The sequence below is a fragment of the Corythoichthys intestinalis genome, chromosome 11 (assembly GCF_030265065.1).
Source record: "Corythoichthys intestinalis isolate RoL2023-P3 chromosome 11, ASM3026506v1, whole genome shotgun sequence".
NCBI lineage: Eukaryota > Metazoa > Chordata > Actinopteri > Syngnathiformes > Syngnathidae > Corythoichthys > Corythoichthys intestinalis.
The window spans coordinates 28,640,987-28,662,991 of NC_080405.1; the positions used below are offsets into that span (position 1 = coordinate 28,640,987).

General features: G+C 39.0%; 1 protein-coding gene across 1 annotated transcript; it reads right to left on the bottom strand.

Annotated features, from left to right (window-relative positions):
• Nucleotides 1-4,737: 4,737 nt before the first annotated feature.
• Nucleotides 4,738-21,662, bottom strand: slc9a6a (solute carrier family 9 member A6a). The gene is made up of 17 exons (XM_057849488.1): nucleotides 21,556-21,662; nucleotides 19,627-20,076; nucleotides 18,314-18,513; nucleotides 18,080-18,157; nucleotides 17,913-17,989; nucleotides 16,094-16,206; nucleotides 15,051-15,156; nucleotides 14,698-14,839; nucleotides 12,380-12,485; nucleotides 12,225-12,313; nucleotides 12,025-12,138; nucleotides 11,688-11,799; nucleotides 11,458-11,611; nucleotides 10,123-10,153; nucleotides 9,965-10,050; nucleotides 9,683-9,788; nucleotides 4,738-6,026 (listed from the first exon to the last, which is right to left on the bottom strand). Exons 2-17 carry the CDS (start codon nucleotides 19,952-19,954, stop codon nucleotides 5,805-5,807), a joined length of 2,064 nt encoding a protein of 687 aa, XP_057705471.1. The 5' UTR covers nucleotides 19,955-20,076; nucleotides 21,556-21,662; the 3' UTR covers nucleotides 4,738-5,804.
• Between the last annotated feature and the right edge of the window lie 343 nt (nucleotides 21,663-22,005).

Here is a 22,005-nt window from a genome sequence, read left to right on the forward strand (position 1 = left end):
ATCATCTAAGATAAATACATTTTAAAGAAAGAGTAATTAAAAGCTGGCCGGCCGGGGCAAGCGTCCCCGAGAGCCCCGCGCAGTTGCCCCAAGCCTTGGGGGGATGGTGTGGCTCAGTGGTAGAGTAGTTGTCCCCCAACCCAGAGGCTGTGGGTTCAATTCCCTGCCCTAATGAACTCGCCTAAGTATCCTTGAGCAAGATACTGAAGCCCACATTGCTCCTGGTGCTGCATCACCAGTAGGTAGATGGCGATGTAGTGTAAAGCGCCTCGAAAGGTGGAAAAGTGCTATACAAGTTTAACACCAAGCCGATCTGCCCCGAACCTTCGAGATCATACAGTTCATATTTGTTGTTATAGCAGGCGGCAGGCTTGAGCCGGCCTCTTTATGAAAAACAGCAGGAAAAAAATTGTGAAGAAATTGTGGACATCAGGGAAAGGAGGAGGAGCAGATATATTTGCACCTCTTGTGATATTGCAAGTTCACCCAATTAGAAAATAGGTAGAGCTATGAAATTTCAATCATAGATGCATTTCCACTCATAGAGAGAGAATCTAAAAAAAAAGAATCCAGGATGCATAGAGACATAATCTTAAAACAATCCAGAAATCACATTGTAAGATTTTTCATAAGTATTTGTACCCCTGAGCATCAGCAATAATTATGACACTCGAAGAGTTGTCAGTCTACCTTAAAAAGTCCGCCTTTACCCCATCAGTAATCACTCACCCACCACCCATTTGAGCTCATTATTGTCACCTGTGCACCCCACAGTCAGTCATATTCCAACTGCTACCATGGGCAAGACCAGAGAGCTTTCGAAAGACACCAGAGAAAAATTGTTGAGCTCCACAAAGCTTGAAACGGCAATGGGTCAATTGGAAAGTAGCTTGGTGAGAATAAATCAACAGATGCACCAATTGTTAGAAAATCGCTAAACATGACTGATACAATCTCGGTCTTAGGCTTCATGTAAAATCTCTCCTCGTGGGGCATCACTCATGATGAGAAAAGTGAGGGCTCATCCTAGAACTGCACGGCAGGAGCTGGTCAATGACCTCAAGAGAACTGGATGCAGTTTCAAAGGCTACCATCAGTAGAAAACTACGGTGCAATGGTTTAAAATCATGCATTCCTCAGAAGGTTCCCCTGTTGAAGCCAGTACATGTGAAGGCCCGTCTGAAGTTTGCCAGGGACCATCTGAATGATGCAAAGGGGTCATGGGAGAAGGTCATGTGGTCAGATGAGACCAAAGTAGAACATTTTGGTGCAAACCTTTCTTGTTGTGTGTGAAGGAAAAAGTAGGATGAGTACAATCCCAACCAAGAACACCATCCCCACTGTGAAGTATGGGGGTGGAAACCTCATGCTTTGGGGCTGCTTTTTGGCAAAGGGGACAGGACGAGTGTACTGTATAAAGCAGAGTATGAATGGTGAAATGCATTGTCAGATTTTGAGCCATAACCTCCTTCCCTCAGTCAGAGAGTTGAAGATGAGTTGTGGCTGGATCTTCCAACATGAAAATGATCTGAAGCGCACAGCCAAGCTGACCAAGGAGTGGTTGCGTAAAAAGCATATTAAGGTTCTAGAGTGTCCAAGTCAGTCTCCAAACCTCAATCCAATAGAAACCCTTTAAATGGAGCTGAAACTTTGTGTTTCTCAACGACAGCCCTGAAACCTGACAGATCTAGTGAAGATTTGTGTGTAGGAACAGGCCAAAATCCCTGTTTCCATATGTGAAAACCTGAAGAAAAACTACAGAAAGCTTCTGACCTCTGTAATTGCAAACAATGGCTTCTGCACTAAATATTAGCACTGATTTTCTGCACCAAGGGGTGCAAATACTTCTGTTCCTCACTGTGTGCTTAGATGATTAAAAGGAAATATCTACAGAAATAATTTCATCTTTCCATTGAAACGTCAAGCACTTTTGCCAACACGTTTCTTGAATTTTCAACTAAGCTGGATGCATTTTGGATTTCCAAAATTACGAGAAAACAAACTCAAAAAACTTTGACAATCTTTTATTTTTCCTTAGGAACCAACATGATAGGTAGACTAGACAAACAGAAAATCTGGTAGAGTTTGTGGAAAACAGTCACAGTAGGATTTCTATTTCATCATTTCTGTGAAATACAGTATTCAATATTAATTTACATGGAAAAAAAGTTTGATTAATCAATGAAAAGCACTTTTGTGATATTAAAAATCCTGTGACATTCCAACCTTTGTACTCACAAAAGGAAAAAAAAAGTAGACCTGATGTGTGCTCTCCTTCTTTGGTCATAAACAGAAGAATGACATGAAGATGACTCATTCTCTGAGAAAAGAATGTGCACATCTGTCTGCTTTCACCTCTGCGTTGCCAAAATGCAGGAGAATTCCAACATTGGTGACACTTGCACACTTTTACCTTGTTAAACGGACAAAGAAGGATTTGGAGGCCATGAGATCATGTCATTAGATATTATGATTCAAACGATATTTAAAAGGAACAATTCCATTCCATATTGACTTAAATGGAAATCCGATGAATAAAATAAAAAGCATCAATTTGCTGTGTCTGCCATGGCCACGAGAAGACAGTCTAGTAGTGGGAAGCTATGCAAACAAAAATGTTGCTCTATTATAATAACATCTGGTTTGAAATTTATCGTTTTTCATATTGCAGAATGAATACATGCATGTGAGTATTAGTGTAGTACTTGTCCACATAAATTTAACTGACCATATTGAAATTCATGCCGCTAAACCTACAACTCCCGATGCTAAACTATTAGCATGCCAATCATGTCTTGACTTGCTGTTAGCGTTAAGCTAAATCGACTTTTCAAAGGCAAAAACATTGTTTTAAGGGGTAATTATCTCAATGTTTTGTGAGACAGTAGAAGCCTGTTTTTTGTAATTTGTAGTTTTTATATTTAAAGTCTCAAACTGTTAAATAGATTATTTACTGATACAGTATTACCGTAATTTTCGGACTATAAAACGCTACTTTTTTCCCACATTATGTATCCTGCGGCTTATAGTCCAGTGCGGCTTATTTGTTGATTGATTTGGGTGAATAGGCAACACTGTATTTGACAGCAGTGTCATAAGACTGTAATAATTATGATATGACACCATCATGGGCATTACTGAATGCTTATGACTGTTGTAATTAAGTGTCATCTGGCAAATTATGTCACTAACTCCATTTATGTCGAGCTCGGATCTTTTACATCCAATCAAACGTGAGATCATTTGCCGGATGATACAAAATGACATTTGTCAACTCATAGGCATTCATTAATGCTCATGGCAGTGTCATCTCATAATTATGACGGTCTTATGACAGTCTTTTGGCGACACTGTCAAGTAAGGTGCTACCAAATATTATAACTAGCAATTCATGAAACAACTGTAATAGTAACTGGAGAAATAATTAGTACAGAACCTGAATTGTGATTGTTATTTACGTCTGTATGCTGCAATGCATGCAAGGAGGCATGTTGGATGACAACAGTGTTCACAGCTGTCATGTTGACAGCAGATGGCAGCAGAATTTGACGTTCTCCCCCAAGGGAGCAGTGATGACCAAACAAAGCTTCTTGAAGCAATGAACCAATTGGCTGCAAAGCTTCATGGTGGTTCATTTGGTCTTATGACAGTCTTATGACACCACTCAAGTGAAGTGCTACCAAATATTATAACTAGCAATTCCTGAAACAACTAGAACAGTAACTGAATAAATAATTAGCACAGAACCTGAATTTTGATTGTTATTTACGTTTGTATGCTGCAATGGATGCTAGGAGGCATGTTGGATGACAACATGTTTACAATTGTCATGTTGACAGCAGGTGGCAGCTGAGGTTGACGGTCTCCCCCAAGGGAGCAGTGATGACAAAATCAAGCTACTTAAAGCAATGAACCAATTGACTGCAAAGCTTCATGGTGGTTCATTTGGTCTTATGACGAAGTGTTATTGGTTAATATGTTTTGGTGTAAATATCCCACAATATCGTGAGGGCAGCTGCGGCTTATAGTCAGGGCAGCTTATCTATGAAGACTTGTAAAATGGAAGTGTAAGATTTCATGGGTGGCGGCCTTTAGTCAGGTGCGCCTTATAATCCGAAAATTACTGTACAGAACACTTAAAAGTTTAAAAATATATATACTAAAAATATTACCTAATCATGGTTCTCCATCCACTTCATGTGAAAAGCTGCTTTAAAATTGTCTCAATTGGTCTGATGAAAACAGATTTGAGTTGGCCTTGACAAATCTGCAATTTGACTATATTAACGATCTGCGCTGAATTTTTCCATTGTGAAACAAGGCATACATAAAAATCACACAATAAACCAAAACTGATGCTTTCATCCAAAGCACGGGCTCCTGTTTATTGTTTCTCATCTTTTTGTACACATGTGAACAGGTGAAAGATATTTACACGGATGTAAACGTGTATGACTCATCCACACGCAAAAATAAAAAACGCAAAGGAGAAACGAAAAGGCTGCATCAATAGCTAGCGTCGTACATAAATACACTCAGCATCTTGATATTTCATATTTTGTTTTCCTCTCCCACAGTGATTCATGCTTGCTTTGTCGTATCCATAGCGACAACATACAAACACCAAAAAGTACCTGAATGCTACGGACGGATGGAATACAGTAAGCAATGTACAATTCATTCCCTTGATATCAATTGGACAAGCTTAAATTTTCATTCAGTTCATTTTGATTGGAGTTCTTTTAAGTATTCAGGGCAACATAACAGCAAAGTGACCTATTAAGAAGTGCAAATATAAGGTTTCTTTTACAACAACACCCCCCAAAAAAACAGGGAATGGCATGAAGTGAAAAAAAGGCAAATTCTCTGGATTGTTTTTTTTCTTCACACGAAGCATCGGGGCCATAAAATAGAAACAAAACAAAAAAATACTTTCTATCAGTTTCATGTTCCTGCACAGCAGAAGATAACACTTGGAAGGCCTTCCTCTTCCTTCCATCTACATTGCACCCACTACATACACACGCGCACACATAATGAGCTCATTTACCCTCAACACACAAACACACACACTGTTAATGCTTGTCTTCTGGCTGCGGTCCACGACAACATGGCGGTCGCCAAGGCGACGTCCTATCAACACTTCCTGTTAAAACAGTCCATACTAGACAGCTGCTGCTCACAAGGCCGGAGGGAGGGGCTCTCATGAATGATCATTTTTGAGTGCCATTGATGGCGACAGACGAATAATCGCTGCCAACACTCCCAGTCCAAATGGATTGGGCGTCTAAAAAGGATTAACATTACTTCGAACTGTTATTTTGAACACAAATGGTATTTGGCTCCAAATAAAAAGTCAAGAAATCTACATGCAACCAATCGCTACAATATTGCCAAAAATGAATGAATTGACATTATGAGCACACCAGGGTACTAAATTAATTCGCCATACACAATGCATGCTCAGCGATGCTACATTAACTCATTGGCTGCCATTGACGATGACAGACGTCCAATCCATTCTGACTGGGAGGGGCTGGCAGTGATCGTGGCCTGTAATGGAAGTTAAGAAAAAGGTCCATGACAAGGCTCCAACCTGCAAAGGTGATTTAGTAACAGCAATAAGATAAATTTAGAATAATCGCTCCCAACCTCTACCAGTAAAAAATAGACTAGGCAACTATCGCCGTCCCTGGCAGCCAATGACTTGAGTCAAAAGCCAGCAAAACAAAGTGAGAAATTAAATAGGACAAGACGGGCGGCGCCATGAGGTAGCGGGAAGAAAGCTAGGGACCACAGTGCCTTCACAAGCGGCAGCGGGGCTCCGTGAAGGGCGGCTCCGAGTCATCCATAGGCAGCACCAGGCGCGTTCCCCGCATCACCAGTTCGTGGTCACTGCACGCCAACTCGCGGTCAGGGTCGTCGCGCGCACCGTCTGTACTGACTGTGATGTCGCCGTAGTTGAGGTTGACATCGCCGTCGGTCAAGATCAGGTCCGAGTCATCGTCCTTGATCTGACATTCGTTCTGGTGAGAGGATGAGAATTCCATTTTTAAGGTGTTTTGTTTACCATTTGTGTTGTCACTTTATCATACATGAGAGATCGACTAATCAATTATCAAATGAATCGACAACTATTTTGACACTAAAAACACTAAATATTGTCTTTTTATTTCCAATTTTTAAAGTTGATATAAAAGGGCAGAAAAACCTCTTAAAACTTATCTATTTTTGTACATTTTTAAATTAAAGAGGAAAAGCAGTCAGTATTTTTTTTTCTTTTAAATGTATATTGTTTTTCTGAATACACAAGGTTAATTTAAAAAGGAAAACATAAAACATTCTCTTTTTATTACCGTTGTTTGTTTGTTTGGCTGTCTGTATATGTTCTAGAGAAAACTCATGAACAGATAAAGGCATTATCATCAACCTTACATGACATATTTGAATTATGAAACGGAAGAGGTGATTAAATTTTGATATAATGAGGTCAAAGGTCAGAAAATGAATTTCTGGTAGAGATCTGCCGATCTGTTAAATTTCTCTAATTTATATTGTCTTCATTAAAAACCGATTATTATCTTTGTAATTAATCAAAATTGGATACTTGCCAACAAGGACTTACGCTTACGTACATACAGTGGTACCTCTACATACAAACTTAATTCGTTCCAGGACTGTGTTTGTAAGTCGAAATGGTCTTATGTCGAGCACGATTTTGACACAAGACTACATTATAATTGCATTAATTTGTTCCACAGCCCTACACCCACACTAAATCCTTAATAAAAACTGCAATACTGGCAATTACACATACCAAAACAAATAAATTATTAATAAAAACTGGAAAAGAAAATAATAATTCCTGTAATAATGTAACGAATCGGGTTCTAATATGGCGGACGTGTTTTGCGTGCTATACCCGAACGCACCGTGTCGCTGACGTGACAGAAGGAGAGGTACGGTTGAGATTTAACTTTCAATGTTTTGTTGAGAACACCGTCAACTATGGCGGACAGTCGGCGTGTTGTGTTGCACAAGTTCTGAAATAACTGATAAAAACTAGGGCTGTCAAACGATTAAAATTTTTAATCGAGTTAATTACAGCTTATAAATAATCATAATTAATTGCAACTAATCGCAATTCAAACCATCAATAAAATATGCCATATTTTTCTGTAAATTATTGTTGGAATGGAAAGATAAGACACAAGATGGATATATACATTCAACATACTGTACATAAGTACTGTATTTGTTTATTATAACAATAAATCAACAAGATGGCATTAACATTATTAACATTCTGTCAAAGCCATCCATGAATACAAAGACTTGTAGTTCTTCAAAGATAAATGTTAGTACATTTTATATTTAAACCCCTCTTAATGTTTTCGTTTTAATAAAATTTGTAAAATTTTCAATCAAAAAATAAACTAGTAGCCCGCCATTGTTGATGTCAATAATTACTTACACAATGCTCATGGGTGCTGAAGCCTATAAAATCAGTCGCACCCAAGCGCCAGCAAAGGGCGGCAAAACTCCATAAAACACAATTAACAAGTAGGCATTTCACTGTACTGTCATTTAAATCTGTCTGAGCGGGGCATGTGCGTTAATTGCGTCAATTATTTTAACGTGATTAATTTAAAAAATTAATTACCGCCCGTTAACGCGATTAACGCGACCTATTTCGAGCATTTTGTCGGATGTAAAAACAAATGGCGAGTCAAATTTTAGGTCGGATGTCAAAAAGATCATGTGTCAAAGCGCTCGTACAGTGGGGCAAATAAGTAGTTAGTCTACCACCAATTGTGCAAGTTCTCCTACTTGAAAAGATTAGAGAGGCCTGTAATTGTCAACATGGGTAAACCTCAACCATGAGAGACAGAATGTGGAGAAAAAAACTGAAAATCAAATTGTCTGATTTTAAAGAATTTATTTCCAAAATAGAGTGGAAAATAAGTATTTGGTCACCTACAAACAAGTAAGATTTCTAGCTGTCAAAGAGGTCTAACTTCTTCTAACAAGGTCTAACGAGGCTCCACCTGTTACCTGTATTAATGGAACCTGTTTTAACTCATTATCGGTATAAAAGACACCTGTCCACAACGCAGTCAGTCACACTCCACTATGGCCGCCAAGACCAAAGAGCTGTCGAAGGACACCAGAGACAAAATTGTAGACCTGCACCAGGGAAGACTGAATCTGCAATAGGTAAAACGCTTGGTGTAAAGAAATCAACTGTGGGAGCAATTATTAGAAAACGGAAGACATACAAGACCACTGATAATCTCCCTCGATCTGGGTCTCCATGCAAGATCTCACCCCGTGGCGTCAAAATGATAACAAGAACGGTGGGCAGAAATCCCAGAACCACACGGGGGGACCTAGTGAATGACCTACAGAGAGCTGGGACCACAGTTACAAAGGCTACTATCAGTAACACAATGCTCCGCCAGGAACTCAAATCCTGCACTGCCAGATTTGTCCCACCTGGTGAAGCCAGTGTGTTTAATTGTCAAACATAAAACTATTCAATCTTATTTTTTTCTATTGAATGTTTATCCCAACAAGTTAAATAAATATTATCAAGCTTCAAAACGGTTGGTCGAGCCTGTTTGGTTGTCAGTGGGACATCAACATTACAAATTTTGAAAAAAAGATTTTAGGATTTTTTTGTCTTTTTGGGTCCAAAATGTGGATTAAAATTGGTCAGTGAAGAAAACAACAGTTTGGACATGAAGTTCAAGGTGTCCTGAAAAAAGGGACCCAACTTGGCCGTTGTGAACAGTTTTTTCTTTTTCTTTTCTTTTCTGCAAAGGGACCAGGACGACTGATCTGTGTAAAGGAAAGAATGAATGGGGCCATATATCGAGAGATTTTGAGTGAAAATCTCCTTCTATCAGCAAGGGCATTGAAGATGAGATGTGGCTGGGTCTTTCAGCATAACAATGATCCCAAACACACAGCCTAGGCAACAAAGGAGTGCCTTCGTAAGAAGCATTTCAAGGTCCTGGAGTGGCCTAGGCAGTCTTCAGATCTCAATACCATAGAAAATCTGTGGTGTCAGTTGAAAGTCCGTGTTGCCCAACGACAGCCCCAAAACATCACTGCTCTAGAGGAGATCTGCATGGAGGAATGGGCCAAAATACCAGCAACAGTGTGTGAAAAGCTTGTGAAGAGTTACAGAAAATGTTTGGCCTCCATTATTGCCAAGAAAGGGCACATAACAAAGTAGTGAGATGAACTTTTGGTATTGACCAAATACTTATTTTCCACCATGATTTGCAAATGAATTCTTTAAAAATCAAACAATGTGATTTTCTTTTTTTTCACATTCTGTCTCTCATGGTTGAGGTTTACCCATGTTGACAATTACAGGCCTCTTTAATATTTTCAAGTGGGAGAACTTGCACAATTAGTGGTTGACTAAATGCTTTTTGCCCCACTGTATGTCGAGGTACCACTATAGTTGCATATTATAATTTACGAGTCCAACTTTTCTCAGTGTATAGTTTTTGGATCCAAAGCACATTTCTGGTTAAAATGTAAGGCCCAGAATAAAATTACACCAAAAAATATGTTATTTAAATATGAGCTCATGAGTTGACTAATTGCAAACACAATTTGTGATTAACTGACTAGCAAAACAATAATTTGTAGCAGCTATTGTTCTTACCTCAAAAGCCTGGGGGCTGGTGAGGAAGCGGGCCAGAGGGCCGCAGCAGGCCGGCAGCGTGGCCGTGAGCGGGGGACCGCTGTGGGTCAAGATGGGCTTCAGGTAGCTAGGCACTCCAGTCAAAGAAAAGACACTTTTCAAATAAGAATAAAGTTGTAGAATTTTACTGATAATTATATATAATAATGATGAGTCAATTCAGTCTGTCAATAAATATGCCGTGGGAGCCCCCTGCTGGCCAAATCATACGTAACCCTCAACAAATCAATCTTGCTAGGATACTTGTGGTCAAAATTGTACCAGATCCGGAAAAGCCAGGCACTTTCCTGTTTGGTACTTCGTCGCTCGGAACCTTCGCCAACACTCATCTGTGCAAACGTAGCCAATTTAGGTCCACTTTATTTTTCCCAAATGGGTCAAGACATCATGCACACACTCACAGAGTTGTCTTGGTCCGAATCCACCCCCACCCTGTTCATGAAAAACAACAAAGAAGATAGAAATTAGCACCCATAGACTTCACTATCAGCTGACGAGAAACATGGTGTGGGGCCGCTCGGTATGGGCCTATTTTCAAAAACTTAAAATTCAAATACTTTCAAAATCAAAGCCGCTAGCGACCTAAAACCCAAGCAGGCACCTTCCTTATAGGTATAAAATCCGTGAGCAGCGGCATCAAAAAAATTCAAAGTCGTTCCCTAATAAAATTCCGATTAATTATTTTTTATATGAGTATAACAAAACTTAAAACGGCAATAAAATTCTCAGATTTTACACTAGATGCAAAACAGAGATAATCACCTATATTTTCAGGATCGACAGCAATATTTATAATATAAATTTTTGCCTGAAATAGCGATTTAAAGTTTTTTTTTATTTAGTGTAATTTTGACATAGGTTTTCAACAGCTAATAAATTACTCAATTTTCAGATCAGAAACTTAATACAGTACTTGAGGTCAACAGCTAATAAATCACTCAATTTTCACATCAGAAACTTGATACTTGATGCAAGCATGCAAAATCATCTCAATTTTAATTTAAAAGCAAATTTAGCATTTTTCTATATACAATCACAACTTATTTAGGTTGTCACTATTGCCTCAGCACGTCTTGCCGGCTATCTGGCCCTTGTCGTTTTTAGATTTTTTTTTTTGTATGGATGCAAAAATGTCTAAATTACTAGTTTTTTTGCCAAATAATGGGCAGTTGGCCGAAAATTACCTGATTATTTGAATGTAAAGTTACGTTGTTTATGGATACAAAATCCAACATGACGGCCATCACAAAACAAAGAGCTTTTTAAGTTGAAAATTCTTGTAAATAAATGCATAGATCCCGGAATTTCAATAGATATGAACTTAAAACAGTCTAGATTCTTGGTTGAAACAAAACAAAACGGGCAGTTATGATTCATTTTACTTAAATATTTCAAGTTAAAGTTACGCTAATTTTTTCCATTCATTTTTTCCACATAGTTTCAAAGTGCATACATGATGCTATTTTTCATAATAATTACCTTGAATCCTCAACCAAATCACTGTTGAGACACTCCAGCCTCCTTGTATGCACTAAAACTTTCTTCCTGTTTCCACCTAAATCCGGCGTTAGAGCGCAGCGTGTTTGAGTTTATCAAAGTGAAAGCTACCACGACGCTCTGCCTGGCCCGGCCCCATACGGTAAGCCGTGGTGCAATGTCTATAGGAGCCATCTCGTCAACTAGTTAACTCTATATAGCACCTTTGTTCTAAATCAACATGTTTGCCAACTCGGTACCGTATTCGCTGGCACGACAACATTTGCGTTGTGCCGCCGCCGCAGAACCACACGGTGAAAAAGACCACGAGCAGCGTAGTGGAGAACATCATCTGCCTCGCATAGGTGGCCGTGTCTCGGATGGATAGCGCGAAAGTCATGGCGCCCCGAAGTCCTGGCAAAAAAAACACAAAAAAATGAGTAGATGGATTCGAGTCGAGTCTGCTTAATGCGCCACGTGCGCAACTAACCCGCGAACATCATCATGTGCTGGAAATTGGATCGAATCTTGTTGCGTCTGCCCAGATTGAGAAGAAAAGACAGCGGGTAGATGTTGGCCGCACGGCCAAGGAACACTGCAAGCTATGTGGTACGATGGTGAAGGAGGTCAAAGGGTAAAAGTTTTTTCTCACGGACACAAATTTATCACGTAACGTCACGAGGGAAAACAAATCCGTGTATTTCATTGCATTTTCAATTTCAAATCAAAAACAAAATTAGTTTCACGGAAAGAAATGAAAGCACTTAAAATTGCTTGATTTTCGAAGTTTCAAGCAATTTGCTAAATTTGTCTTCCCAAAAGGATACAAAAGCCCCAACGATGAACATAGGGTTAAATACGTGATTCTGGAAGGTGAACAGGGTCAAACCCATGTAGGAGAAGATGAAGTTTTCCGCCAGGAAGTTCAACAACTCAAACAGCTGCAACAGAAAGTCTCCATTTACTAGCTCCCCCCAAAACCTGTATTCATATTACTGTTGGCAGTGTGTTGTCATTGTGGTAAGACCTGTTTTGTGCGGTCCTGTGACTCGGGAGACAGGTTGTTGAATGTGTAGTGCGCTTGAGTGATTCCACAGAACAGCACCGCCACCACGCCTGTGGCACAGAGACAGTAAAATGTGCGCTTCATGCAAATACCGTTAGAAAGTGCACACGTCTTACCTGTGAAACCGCAAGCCTCGGCTAATAGGAAGGTGCTCCACGACATGAGGAAAAACAGGGCCGTTTCAAGCAACTGGAAATCCCGCAACTTGGTGAATTTAGTCACGTGCTGGGTGGTGGTCAAGGAGTTTAAGTGGGAAAAGTGCACAATAGACTAGACTGGGTGTCAAACTAATCCTCGTCACAGCCCACATTACTGGTTTACTTCGGCGGGCCATGTTTGATTAATCAACTAATTGACAGCTAATCGATTATTAAATTAATCAATAAGGCGGAAAACACAGACAAGACTGAAAAAGCAGTTTCTGCTCTTGCACTCTTTCAAAGAAACTGCTGTATTTTAAGCCAAAACAACTGTTGTTTGATAGAACAATATGTCTATATGCTGCCATAGCAGATTCATAGTGCATTAAGCCCCTGAACTATTTTTAATTTGTCCGTTTTACCCTAGAAAACCCCGTTTACAGACGTCGCGCAACCGCTTTTCAACCCAGCCATAAAACGAAGGTAATTAATTATATTTATTATTCAAAATGTCTGTCATTTTTAGCTTAGATTCATTAATTGATGTCTAATATTTCATTTAAAAAAAAAAAAAAAAAAACCCCGACTTAAACAAATTATTCACTCGCATATTTTAAACTTTTAAACAAATTACGTCACAATGAAAAAAAAAGGCGTCTGTAAAAAAGTCACGGCTATCTACCTCATAACTATTGCTTAATTGTATTTTTTTTTGTTACTGTCCCATTTTCTCTGATAAGTTAGATGATAAATAATCAATCCAAAAAAAGAAAATTATAATTTTTTTAAAAAAAGGGTAAATATATGAAAAAGAAAATCTCGACCACACCTTGATGTCTGCAATTTCTGCATCGCGACCCTTGTTATATTACCATGTTTCACCCATAAAATCCCCCCAAAATCCAGCTGTGGCCATTCACATCTGTGTCTTGACATTCAATGATACATGCTACATGGAGTTTTTGGATCGAAACAAGGTAAGTAAGCGATAATATCTCGTAAAGTCATGGTGCATGCTCTCACCTCCAGATAGGGTTTTGCTGTTTAAAATTTTTATTGTATTTTTTTTTAAATGCCCTCCTGTTCAAAATTTTTCTTCCCCCAGAAAATTGATATTATAAGCTTCCCAATGATGTATCACACATGCATATCGGACAATTTAGAAATTTAGACAAATTGGGGGTCTCAGAGCGGAACTTCAAGTCACCTGAGTGTTTTCTGCCATAACTATTGTGCTAGTCAGTGAATCGTTTAGATATGTTGTTAACCTCCAAATTGTCGGGTATTCTTTTACATATTTAAATACATTTTTCATGAAGAAAAAAACGCTAAATGCGTAAACCAGTAAATATTCTTGTTTTTTTTTTTTTGTTATTTGTAATTCAAAAAGTAAAAACATGTATTCTTTTTATTACTTGTCTTTTTGTTACATTTTTAATGAAAAAAAAGGGGGGGGACATACATTCCTATATATAATTACTCTTAATTTTGAAACATTTCCTTCTTAATTTAAAAAGTAAAAAACAGGCCATATTTTCTTATTTATTATTAATTCATGTATTATTGAGTTTTAAATAAAAACACATAGGGAAAAAAATGTAAATATTATTTTATTTATTTAAATTTGTTGATGATAAAAAAAACCCACACATTTTATTCATTTAAAATTCCTGAAAAGAAAAAACAAAACATTTTATGTGTAAATATTAAATTTTACTAAATATTTTGTTTCACGTTGTCCTCGACAGAAATTTTTTATTCAATTTTATTTTAGCAAGAAATATGATGTCGATGCGCATCATTTCCTTTTGCTGGCCACACGAAATAATGTGCCAGGTCAGATTTGTTCCCCGGGCCTTCAGTTGGACTCCAGTGATAATCAGAAGATCTACTGAAAGTTATGCTCAAGCAACCTGTTAAAATCCACTACAGTGCATTAATCAAGTGCAGTTGAACTTAAATTATATCACATTTAAGACGGTTAAGATTTAGTAACGGTTTCCTTTTAAATATTCATGAACAACTTCTAAGTGTAATACCATTTTAATCAATCCTAAACTCATTCCCTACCACTGACATTGTTCGACATCAAATTAATGTTTCTATTTCTACTGGAGGGCTGGCAGCAGAGTCAAATTGGATCGGACACCTAGCGCCATCAATGGCAGCCAATGAGTTCAGTACATTACCATTTCTTTAAAGTTTCTAAGTGCACTGCTAATGCTCAAATCGAAGATTAAGAAAATAACTAAAAACTCACGTTTTTGTTTCATATCTCAAAGTGCAAAGGATATAAGAGCCGTGACGACGCCAGTGGCGACGCCGAGAGCGAAGGAGCCACTGAAGACGCCGAGGAACATGCCAAAGGACTTGAACATGGCCACCACCTCGAAGGTGTGGCTGTTGTCACCCTCCGGCTGGTAGGCCACGATGGACCTGCAGACAACATCCAAAAAAAGCTCCAAATCGGAACCGCACTAAGTTTGACCTTTTTGGACCCATTATAACTTTCTACAGTGATGTATTTTGATCTTAATGTTTGTTTGTTTTTTTTGCTGATTATGCGAATGTGCGACTGGAGAGTCTGATTTATTACTTCCTCTTCGCCATGCGCACAACAAAAAAATCATCAGTTGTTCACACTTACGAGGAGAGGACGACAGCCACGGCGTCGTTGAGTACGCTTTCGCCGAAGAGCAGCGCATACAAGTCCACATCCACCTGTAGCTCATTGAAGATGGCCAGCACTGTCACTATATCAGCATAAAACCAAAACTTTATCTTAAAATATTCTTGCATTTTTTACTATTTGATTCTGTTGTATTTATACAAGTAGTCCCTGGGTTACGAACAAGTTGCGTACCTACGCTGGCGACGTAACCCAAATTTTTACGGAAGTCGGAATTAACCCTTTAAGTACCCCCTAAATCTCAAAATAACTGTCTAAAAACATGGATTATACGTCATTGTACTGTCCACGCCAAAACGCTGCAGCTAAGTCCTAGCTAGACAGCGAGCTAAGTTCCGAAATGGCGATGTCAGACGTCCGTGTGGTTTGCTGACTTTATTCAGCTGCTCATGACATCAACACATGCAGAATTACACACAAAAAAAATAATTAAATCTGTTTCATCTTCAATAACAGCAATTCAAATTTGCTTTTATAACTAGCTGCTGATACAGCAATAACAATCCACACAAACGATTAGCATGTATCAGTTAGTGTCTGCATGTCATCAAAAACAATCACATAATTTCGCCCACAATTTGACCACAATTTAAAACGCACAATAAACACTATAATAAGTGTTCTATACAGTTGTTACCCCTGTGGATGCTGAAACAAATGTGTGCGCAGGGTTGCAGCTGTAAACTATCTCCTCACTTTCTCACTCGTCTCTCGCCCACTTCTTCGTGTGCGTAAATGCGCTCTTCCTCGTGTGTGCATGTGCATTCTTCTTTGTCTGTAAATGCGCTCTTACTCACGTGCGGAAGTACTACCTGCTCTGCACTTTCAGCGCAAAAATAAAAGCATGCATCACAAAATAAAAGTCAACATTATAAATACTTTTTTTATACCGACTGGAGACAAAATGGCGGACGAGAATCCGGCGTTGTAAAGTCGAAATCACGTAAGTCGGGTACGTCATAACCCGTGGACTACCTGTATTATGTTTATTATAGTCGCACCAGGGTCAGTTGCGGACACGATTGCGCCGAAGAACAGACAGTCGGTGAAGAAGAATTCTCCACCCAATTGTCCCATCTGCTTCATCAGCATTACGCAGCCGTACATCAACAACCTTGCAAAAACAAAACAGACAAAACTGTAAGGACAATAATAAATCACATACAGTGCCTTGCAAAAGTATTCGGCCCCCTTGAATCTTGCAACCTTTCGCCACATTTCAGGCTTCAAACATAAAGATAGAAATTTAATTTTTTTGTCAAGAATCAACAACAAGTGGGACACAATCGTGAAAAGAAACAACATTTATTGGATAATTTAAACTTTTTTAACAAATAAAAAACTGAAAAGTGGGGCGTGCAATATTATTCGGCCCCTTTACTTTCAGTGCAGCAAACTCACTCCAGAAGTTCAGTGAGGATCTCTGAATGATCCAATGTTGTCCTAAATGACCGATGATGATAAATAGAATCCACCTGTGTATAATCAAGTCTCCATATAAATGCACCTGCTCTGTGATAGTCTCAGGGTTCTGTTTAAAGTGCAGAGAGCATTATGAAAACCAAGGAACACACCAGGCAGGTCCGAGATACTGTTGTGGAGAAGTTTAAAGCCGGATTTGGATACAAAAAGATTTCCCAAGCTTTAAACATCTCAAGGAGCACTGTGCAAGCCATCATATTGAAACGGAAGGAGCATCAGACCACTGCAAATCTACCAAGACCCGGCCGTCCTTCCAAACTTTCTTCTCAAACAAGGAGAAAACTGATCAGAGATGCAGCCAAGAGGCCCATGATCACTCTGGATGAACTGCAGAGATCTACAGCTGAGGTGGGAGAGTCTGTCCATAGGACAACAATCAGTCGTACACTGCACAAATCTGGCCTTTATGGAAGAGTGGCGAGAAGAAAGCCATTTCTCAAAGATATCCATAAAAAGTCTCGTTTAAAGTTTGCCACAAGCCACCTGGGAGACACACCAAACATGTGGAAGAAGGTGCTCTGGTCAGATGAAACCAAAATTGAACTTTTTGGCCACAATGCAAAACGATATGTTTGGCGTAAAAGCAACACAGCTCATCACCCTGAACACACCATCCCCACTGTCAAACATGGTGGTGGCAGCATCATGGCTTGGGCCTGCTTTTCTTCAGCAGGGACAGGGAAGATGGTTAAAATTGACGGGAAGATGGATGCAGTCAAATACAGGAACATTCTGGAAGAAAACCTGTTGGTATCTGCACAAGACCTGAGACTGGGACGGAGATTTATCTTCCAACAGGGCAATGATCCAAAACATAAAGCCAAATCTACAATGGAATGGTTAAAAAATAAACGTATCCAGGTGTTAGAATGGCCAAGTCAAAGTCCAGACCTGAATCCAATCGAGAATCTGTGGAAAGAGCTGAAGACTGCTGTTCACAAACATTCTCCATCCAACCTCACTGAGCTCGAGCTGTTTTGCAAGGAAGAATGGGCAAGGATGTCAGTCTCTCGATGTGCAAAACTGATAGAAACATACCCCAAGCGACTTGCAGCTGTAATTGGAGCAAAAGGTGGCGCTACAAAGTATTAACGCAAGGGGGCCGAATAATATTGCACGCCCCACTTTTCAGTTTTTTATTTGTTAAAAAAGTTTAAATTATCCAATAAATTTTGTTCCACTTCACGATTGTGTCCCACTTGTTGTTGATTCTTGACAAAAAAATTAAATTTTATATCTTTATGTTTGAAGCCTGAAATGTGGCGAAAGGTTGCAAGGTTCAAGGGGGCCGAATACTTTTGCAAGGCACTGTAATATGTCCTCACATGGCAATCTTACCCTATGACAAAACACGAAACCACAGTCCCCAAAAAGGCATAAGCCAGTATGGAACCCATATTCCGGAAAAAGTGTCTCTACAAACAACACAACAAATATTATAACAACTCTCCTTCATCCCTATGATGTCATCAAAGTGAGACGCGATAAGAGATCGATCGGCATACCCGTTTCAGGCTGTATCCGGCGTGGAAGATGATGGGCGGCAGGAGAATGTTAAAGAAGACTTCGGGGTCAAACGTCACCTGAGTTTCATAATTTTCACATGTCAGTGCCATTGATTGCGATTAGACGTCCAATCTATTTGAACTAGGACCAGTTCAAACAGATAGAATGTCTATCGTCGCTAATGAGTCATGACAGTCTTTGGAATACAGTAGATCATAAGATTTCTCTCGCACCTTCCTCAGCATCTCATTATCCTGCACATCGTCCACTTCGCTGGCGCTTATCTCGCCCTTCAGCGTGTATTCGTAGAACTTGCCTCGGGATTGAACCAGCAGCGTGGCAGGGCTGGCGTTGACGGGACAGCTCAACGTGACGTTGCTGACATCCCGCGGGACATGGATGCCGTAGCGCAGCACTACACCTACAAGTAAACCTGCCCACGAAATAGGAAAATGTATATTGTTTAGGACTGACATAAATGTTTCCGTATGTCTATTTGTATTTTTTCGTTCAAGATAACTTAAGAACGAATAAAAGGGATTCATTTGAAACAGTAGCAGTGATTACACTTTGGAGTAATGAGGTCAAAGATCACAGAGGTCAGAAAAGGTGTTTTGAGATAAATAGGCTAACCTGTTATCACGTTAACTCAAATTTAAAGGGTAACTGATATGATGAGGTAAAGAAAGTGTCAAAGGTCACAAATGTGGTGATGCTTTAAATTTGGCTACTTATGAGGAAGTTTCCTCTCTCACAGTCCTCCGCTAGTTGACAGTTATAGCACTCCGGGCTTTACATTTTAGCTGGAAATGTGCATTGGAACAAAATTATGCACTGATAAAATTTGGACAATGAGTATATGTTTGCCACTATGTAATTTTGATGAATTACAAAGATAACCACCTGATTTCATTCAGGATTTGAGAAATGACATAACAGTTTTTGTTCCCTTTTTGTATTTTTTAATCTGATTTAATGATTAAATAATAGGATATTTAAATTTCCTCCAATTAAAAATAAACAAAAAAATACAAATATTAAAACTTTTTTTTACTGTTAAGAGGCCATTTTTGTATTATTCAAAGTAGTTTAAATATTTTTTAAGTAAAATGTTTTTGTCTTTTTTTTTTTAAATGAAAATGAAAAAAAAAAAAAAAAAAAAAAAAACGTTTGCAATAAAATATTGGAATCTTCACTTTAAAGATCCTCAAAAAAAAAAAAAAGAAAAAAAAAAAGGATTTGAACAATTTTAAGGTCAACAACATCCCTGAAAAATATAATCGACTTTCAAAATAGTCCATTGATCTGATAATCGATTGTTGATTAGTCAGTTCATCGTGACAGCCCTCATATTATATTTGCCCGAGTTTTGTAACCTGACTTGACTCTCACCACAGTACTTTTAACTGTCTGGAACTTGAAATGACAAATGAAGTGAAAGAGATTGTTTACTTAGATTTAAGCTAACCGGAAGCAAGCAACGCCAAATAGAGAAACGTCACGGGACCTGCTAGAACGTGAATTCATACGGAACAATTCAGCTCACCATAAATCATCGCCAGCCCAGTTTCGTGCAGGAAGCGGAACCGGCGGTGCTTAAACAACCAAATGGTCAATATTGTGAGTGTGAGGAGCAGGATGAAGATGAGCAGGTCAGCGCTGTCCTGCCGGTGGCTCTCCTCAGCTTTCTTCTCCGTGACAATGTTCTCCATGGCACTTTCCTCCTCCTCCTCCTGCTGCTGCTCCAGAGGCGACGAAGATGCTCGACACACGTACCCGCACACCGACAAGCTCAACACCAGTAAAGGCAGCAACCGCCGCCACCGAGTCCCCGTTGCCCCGCGGCCTTCAGTGGCAGTCCTGTTAAACGCCATGGCCTGATGTTCGGCAACTACACGCTGCGGCGTTGACGTTACAGTGTCCAAAACTTTCGCCGATATCACACACGGCCTGGCCAAGGAGCTGAATAAGCTTCAGCAACAGACTGGAGTCGACCCTACCCGGAAGTAAAACGTGTATTTTTTTTCTCAGAACGTGTAGAAGGAGGCTTCAACTTAAAAGCATCACGTAAATATGCAGCAAAATTTAAAAAAGCATAAAAGATCTGCAACTACAGTTGGCGAGTTGTCTGTGTACATTAAATCTTTTCGTTGAAATTTCAAGGACTCAAAATGGCATTTTGCCAAGTTTTGTATAGCAATAAAATTATCAATATTTATTTTGAAGCCCCATATTTACGTCGCATTTTTTAAACCGGAACTCGAGCCCTATGATCTGCATACATATCATCTGGATGTTAAATGCGCTTTGTGAAAATACAGTGGTACCTCTACATACGAAGTTAATCCGTTCCAGGACCTTGTTTGTAAGTCGAAATGGTCGTATGTCGAGCAGGATTTTCCCATAGGAATACATTATAATTCCATTAATTCGTTCCACAGCCCAAAAACCTTCACTAAATCCTTTAAAAAATACTGCTGGTACTATTACAAATGGCAATTACACATAGCAAAACAAATAAATTATAAATCAAAATCGGAATAATAATATTAATAATAATAATAATTCCTGTATTAATGTAACGAATCGGGTTCTAATGTGGCGGACGTTTTTTGCTGACCCTGAACGCACCGCGGTGCTGACGTGCCAGAGGCAGACCGGTGAGCTTGAGTTTCACTTTCACTTTGAATGTTTTCTTAACACCGTCAATTGCGGCAGACAGAAGGTGTTTTTGTTTTGAATAAGTTGTGAAATAAATGATAAAAACGTGGCGAAGTTGGCGATTTCTCTGGAGATGTTACCACAATAAGAATTGTCAGCTTAATTTATAAAGACTGGCGAACGATGGTCGGAGGAGGACCGTGGAGATGTATTGTTGAGCCATTTCACGGATGCCCACCCTACGCTCATATTTTTCTGTCATTTGCATCTTCATTTAGAAGGTAAGCGTCAACTTTTTCCTTGTTTCACCACCTGTACCAACCTTTTCTGAAACCAGTGTTGATTTGTCACACAAGAAAATCCGCCGTGCATTCGTCTGCGGTGCTGCCATTGTCGTCGTATTTCGAGCATGTCGTCGGATGTAGAAACAAATGGCGAGTCAAATTTTACGTCGGATGTCGAAAAGTTCGTGTGTCGAAGCGATCGTATGTAGAGGTACCACTGTATAGAGTATAACAGTCAATGGAGCGTGTACTTTGAAATACATACCTATCAACCCGAGGTCGTTGGCAATCTTACAAATAGTGACGTATGCCCTTACAAATTAGTGACTAATCAAAGAACAATCAATATCTTGAGCTACATCACGATTACTAAAATTTAACAGTGACTTTTGTTATAATTGTATGTAGCACTTTTGGAAATTTCTATCATGTCTTTTGATGGCTGCCCTTCAGCTCGTAATTCAATTTGACATGAAGGTAGTTCATTAGTAATTATAAATGGAAAAGGTCAATTGATAAAATGAACTTACCGAAGCAATCTTTGAGTCAGGGAACATTTCTGTTGCTAATTCTGAGAAGGGATCAGCAATCAGTTGCGGGCAAATTCTGTTCGGCAACAAATTGGCGGAATAAAATCTCCGCTTTCGTCACTTTTCATTCTGCAGACTTCATCTTTATGACCAGTGTTTTTATTACTTTAAAAAAGTAATTAATTAGTTACAAATTACTTCTCCCCCCCAAAAAAAATTTAGTAATTCAGTTACCTGAATGTAAGAGTAATTAGTTACTTGGCAAAGTAACTGGAGTTACCTTTCATGTTTTTTAAATTTTTTTCAAAAAAAAAAAAAAAAAAAAAAAAAAAAAAAAACCAACAACAACAACCAAAAACATAGTAACCTTTGCTTTGTTTGGAAGTCATTTAATGTTGTGAATCAACTGTTAAAGTTGTTAAAATTGCTCCCGTTTTTGCATTAGTTCCC

Bases quoted from the DNA above. Each gene is read 5' to 3' on its own strand.
- slc9a6a (XM_057849488.1), bottom strand. From the start codon at position 19,954: ATGGCGTTTAACAGGACTGCCACTGAAGGCCGCGGGGCAACGGGGACT. The intron at 18,158-18,313 runs GTGCGAGAGAAA...TATGAAACTCAG, and splicing joins ATAATGAGATGCTGAGGAAG to GTGACGTTTGACCCCGAAGT. The intron at 14,840-15,050 runs GTAAGTGTGAAC...TGTTGTCTGCAG, and splicing joins GTGGCTGTCGTCCTCTCCTC to GTCCATCGTGGCCTACCAGC.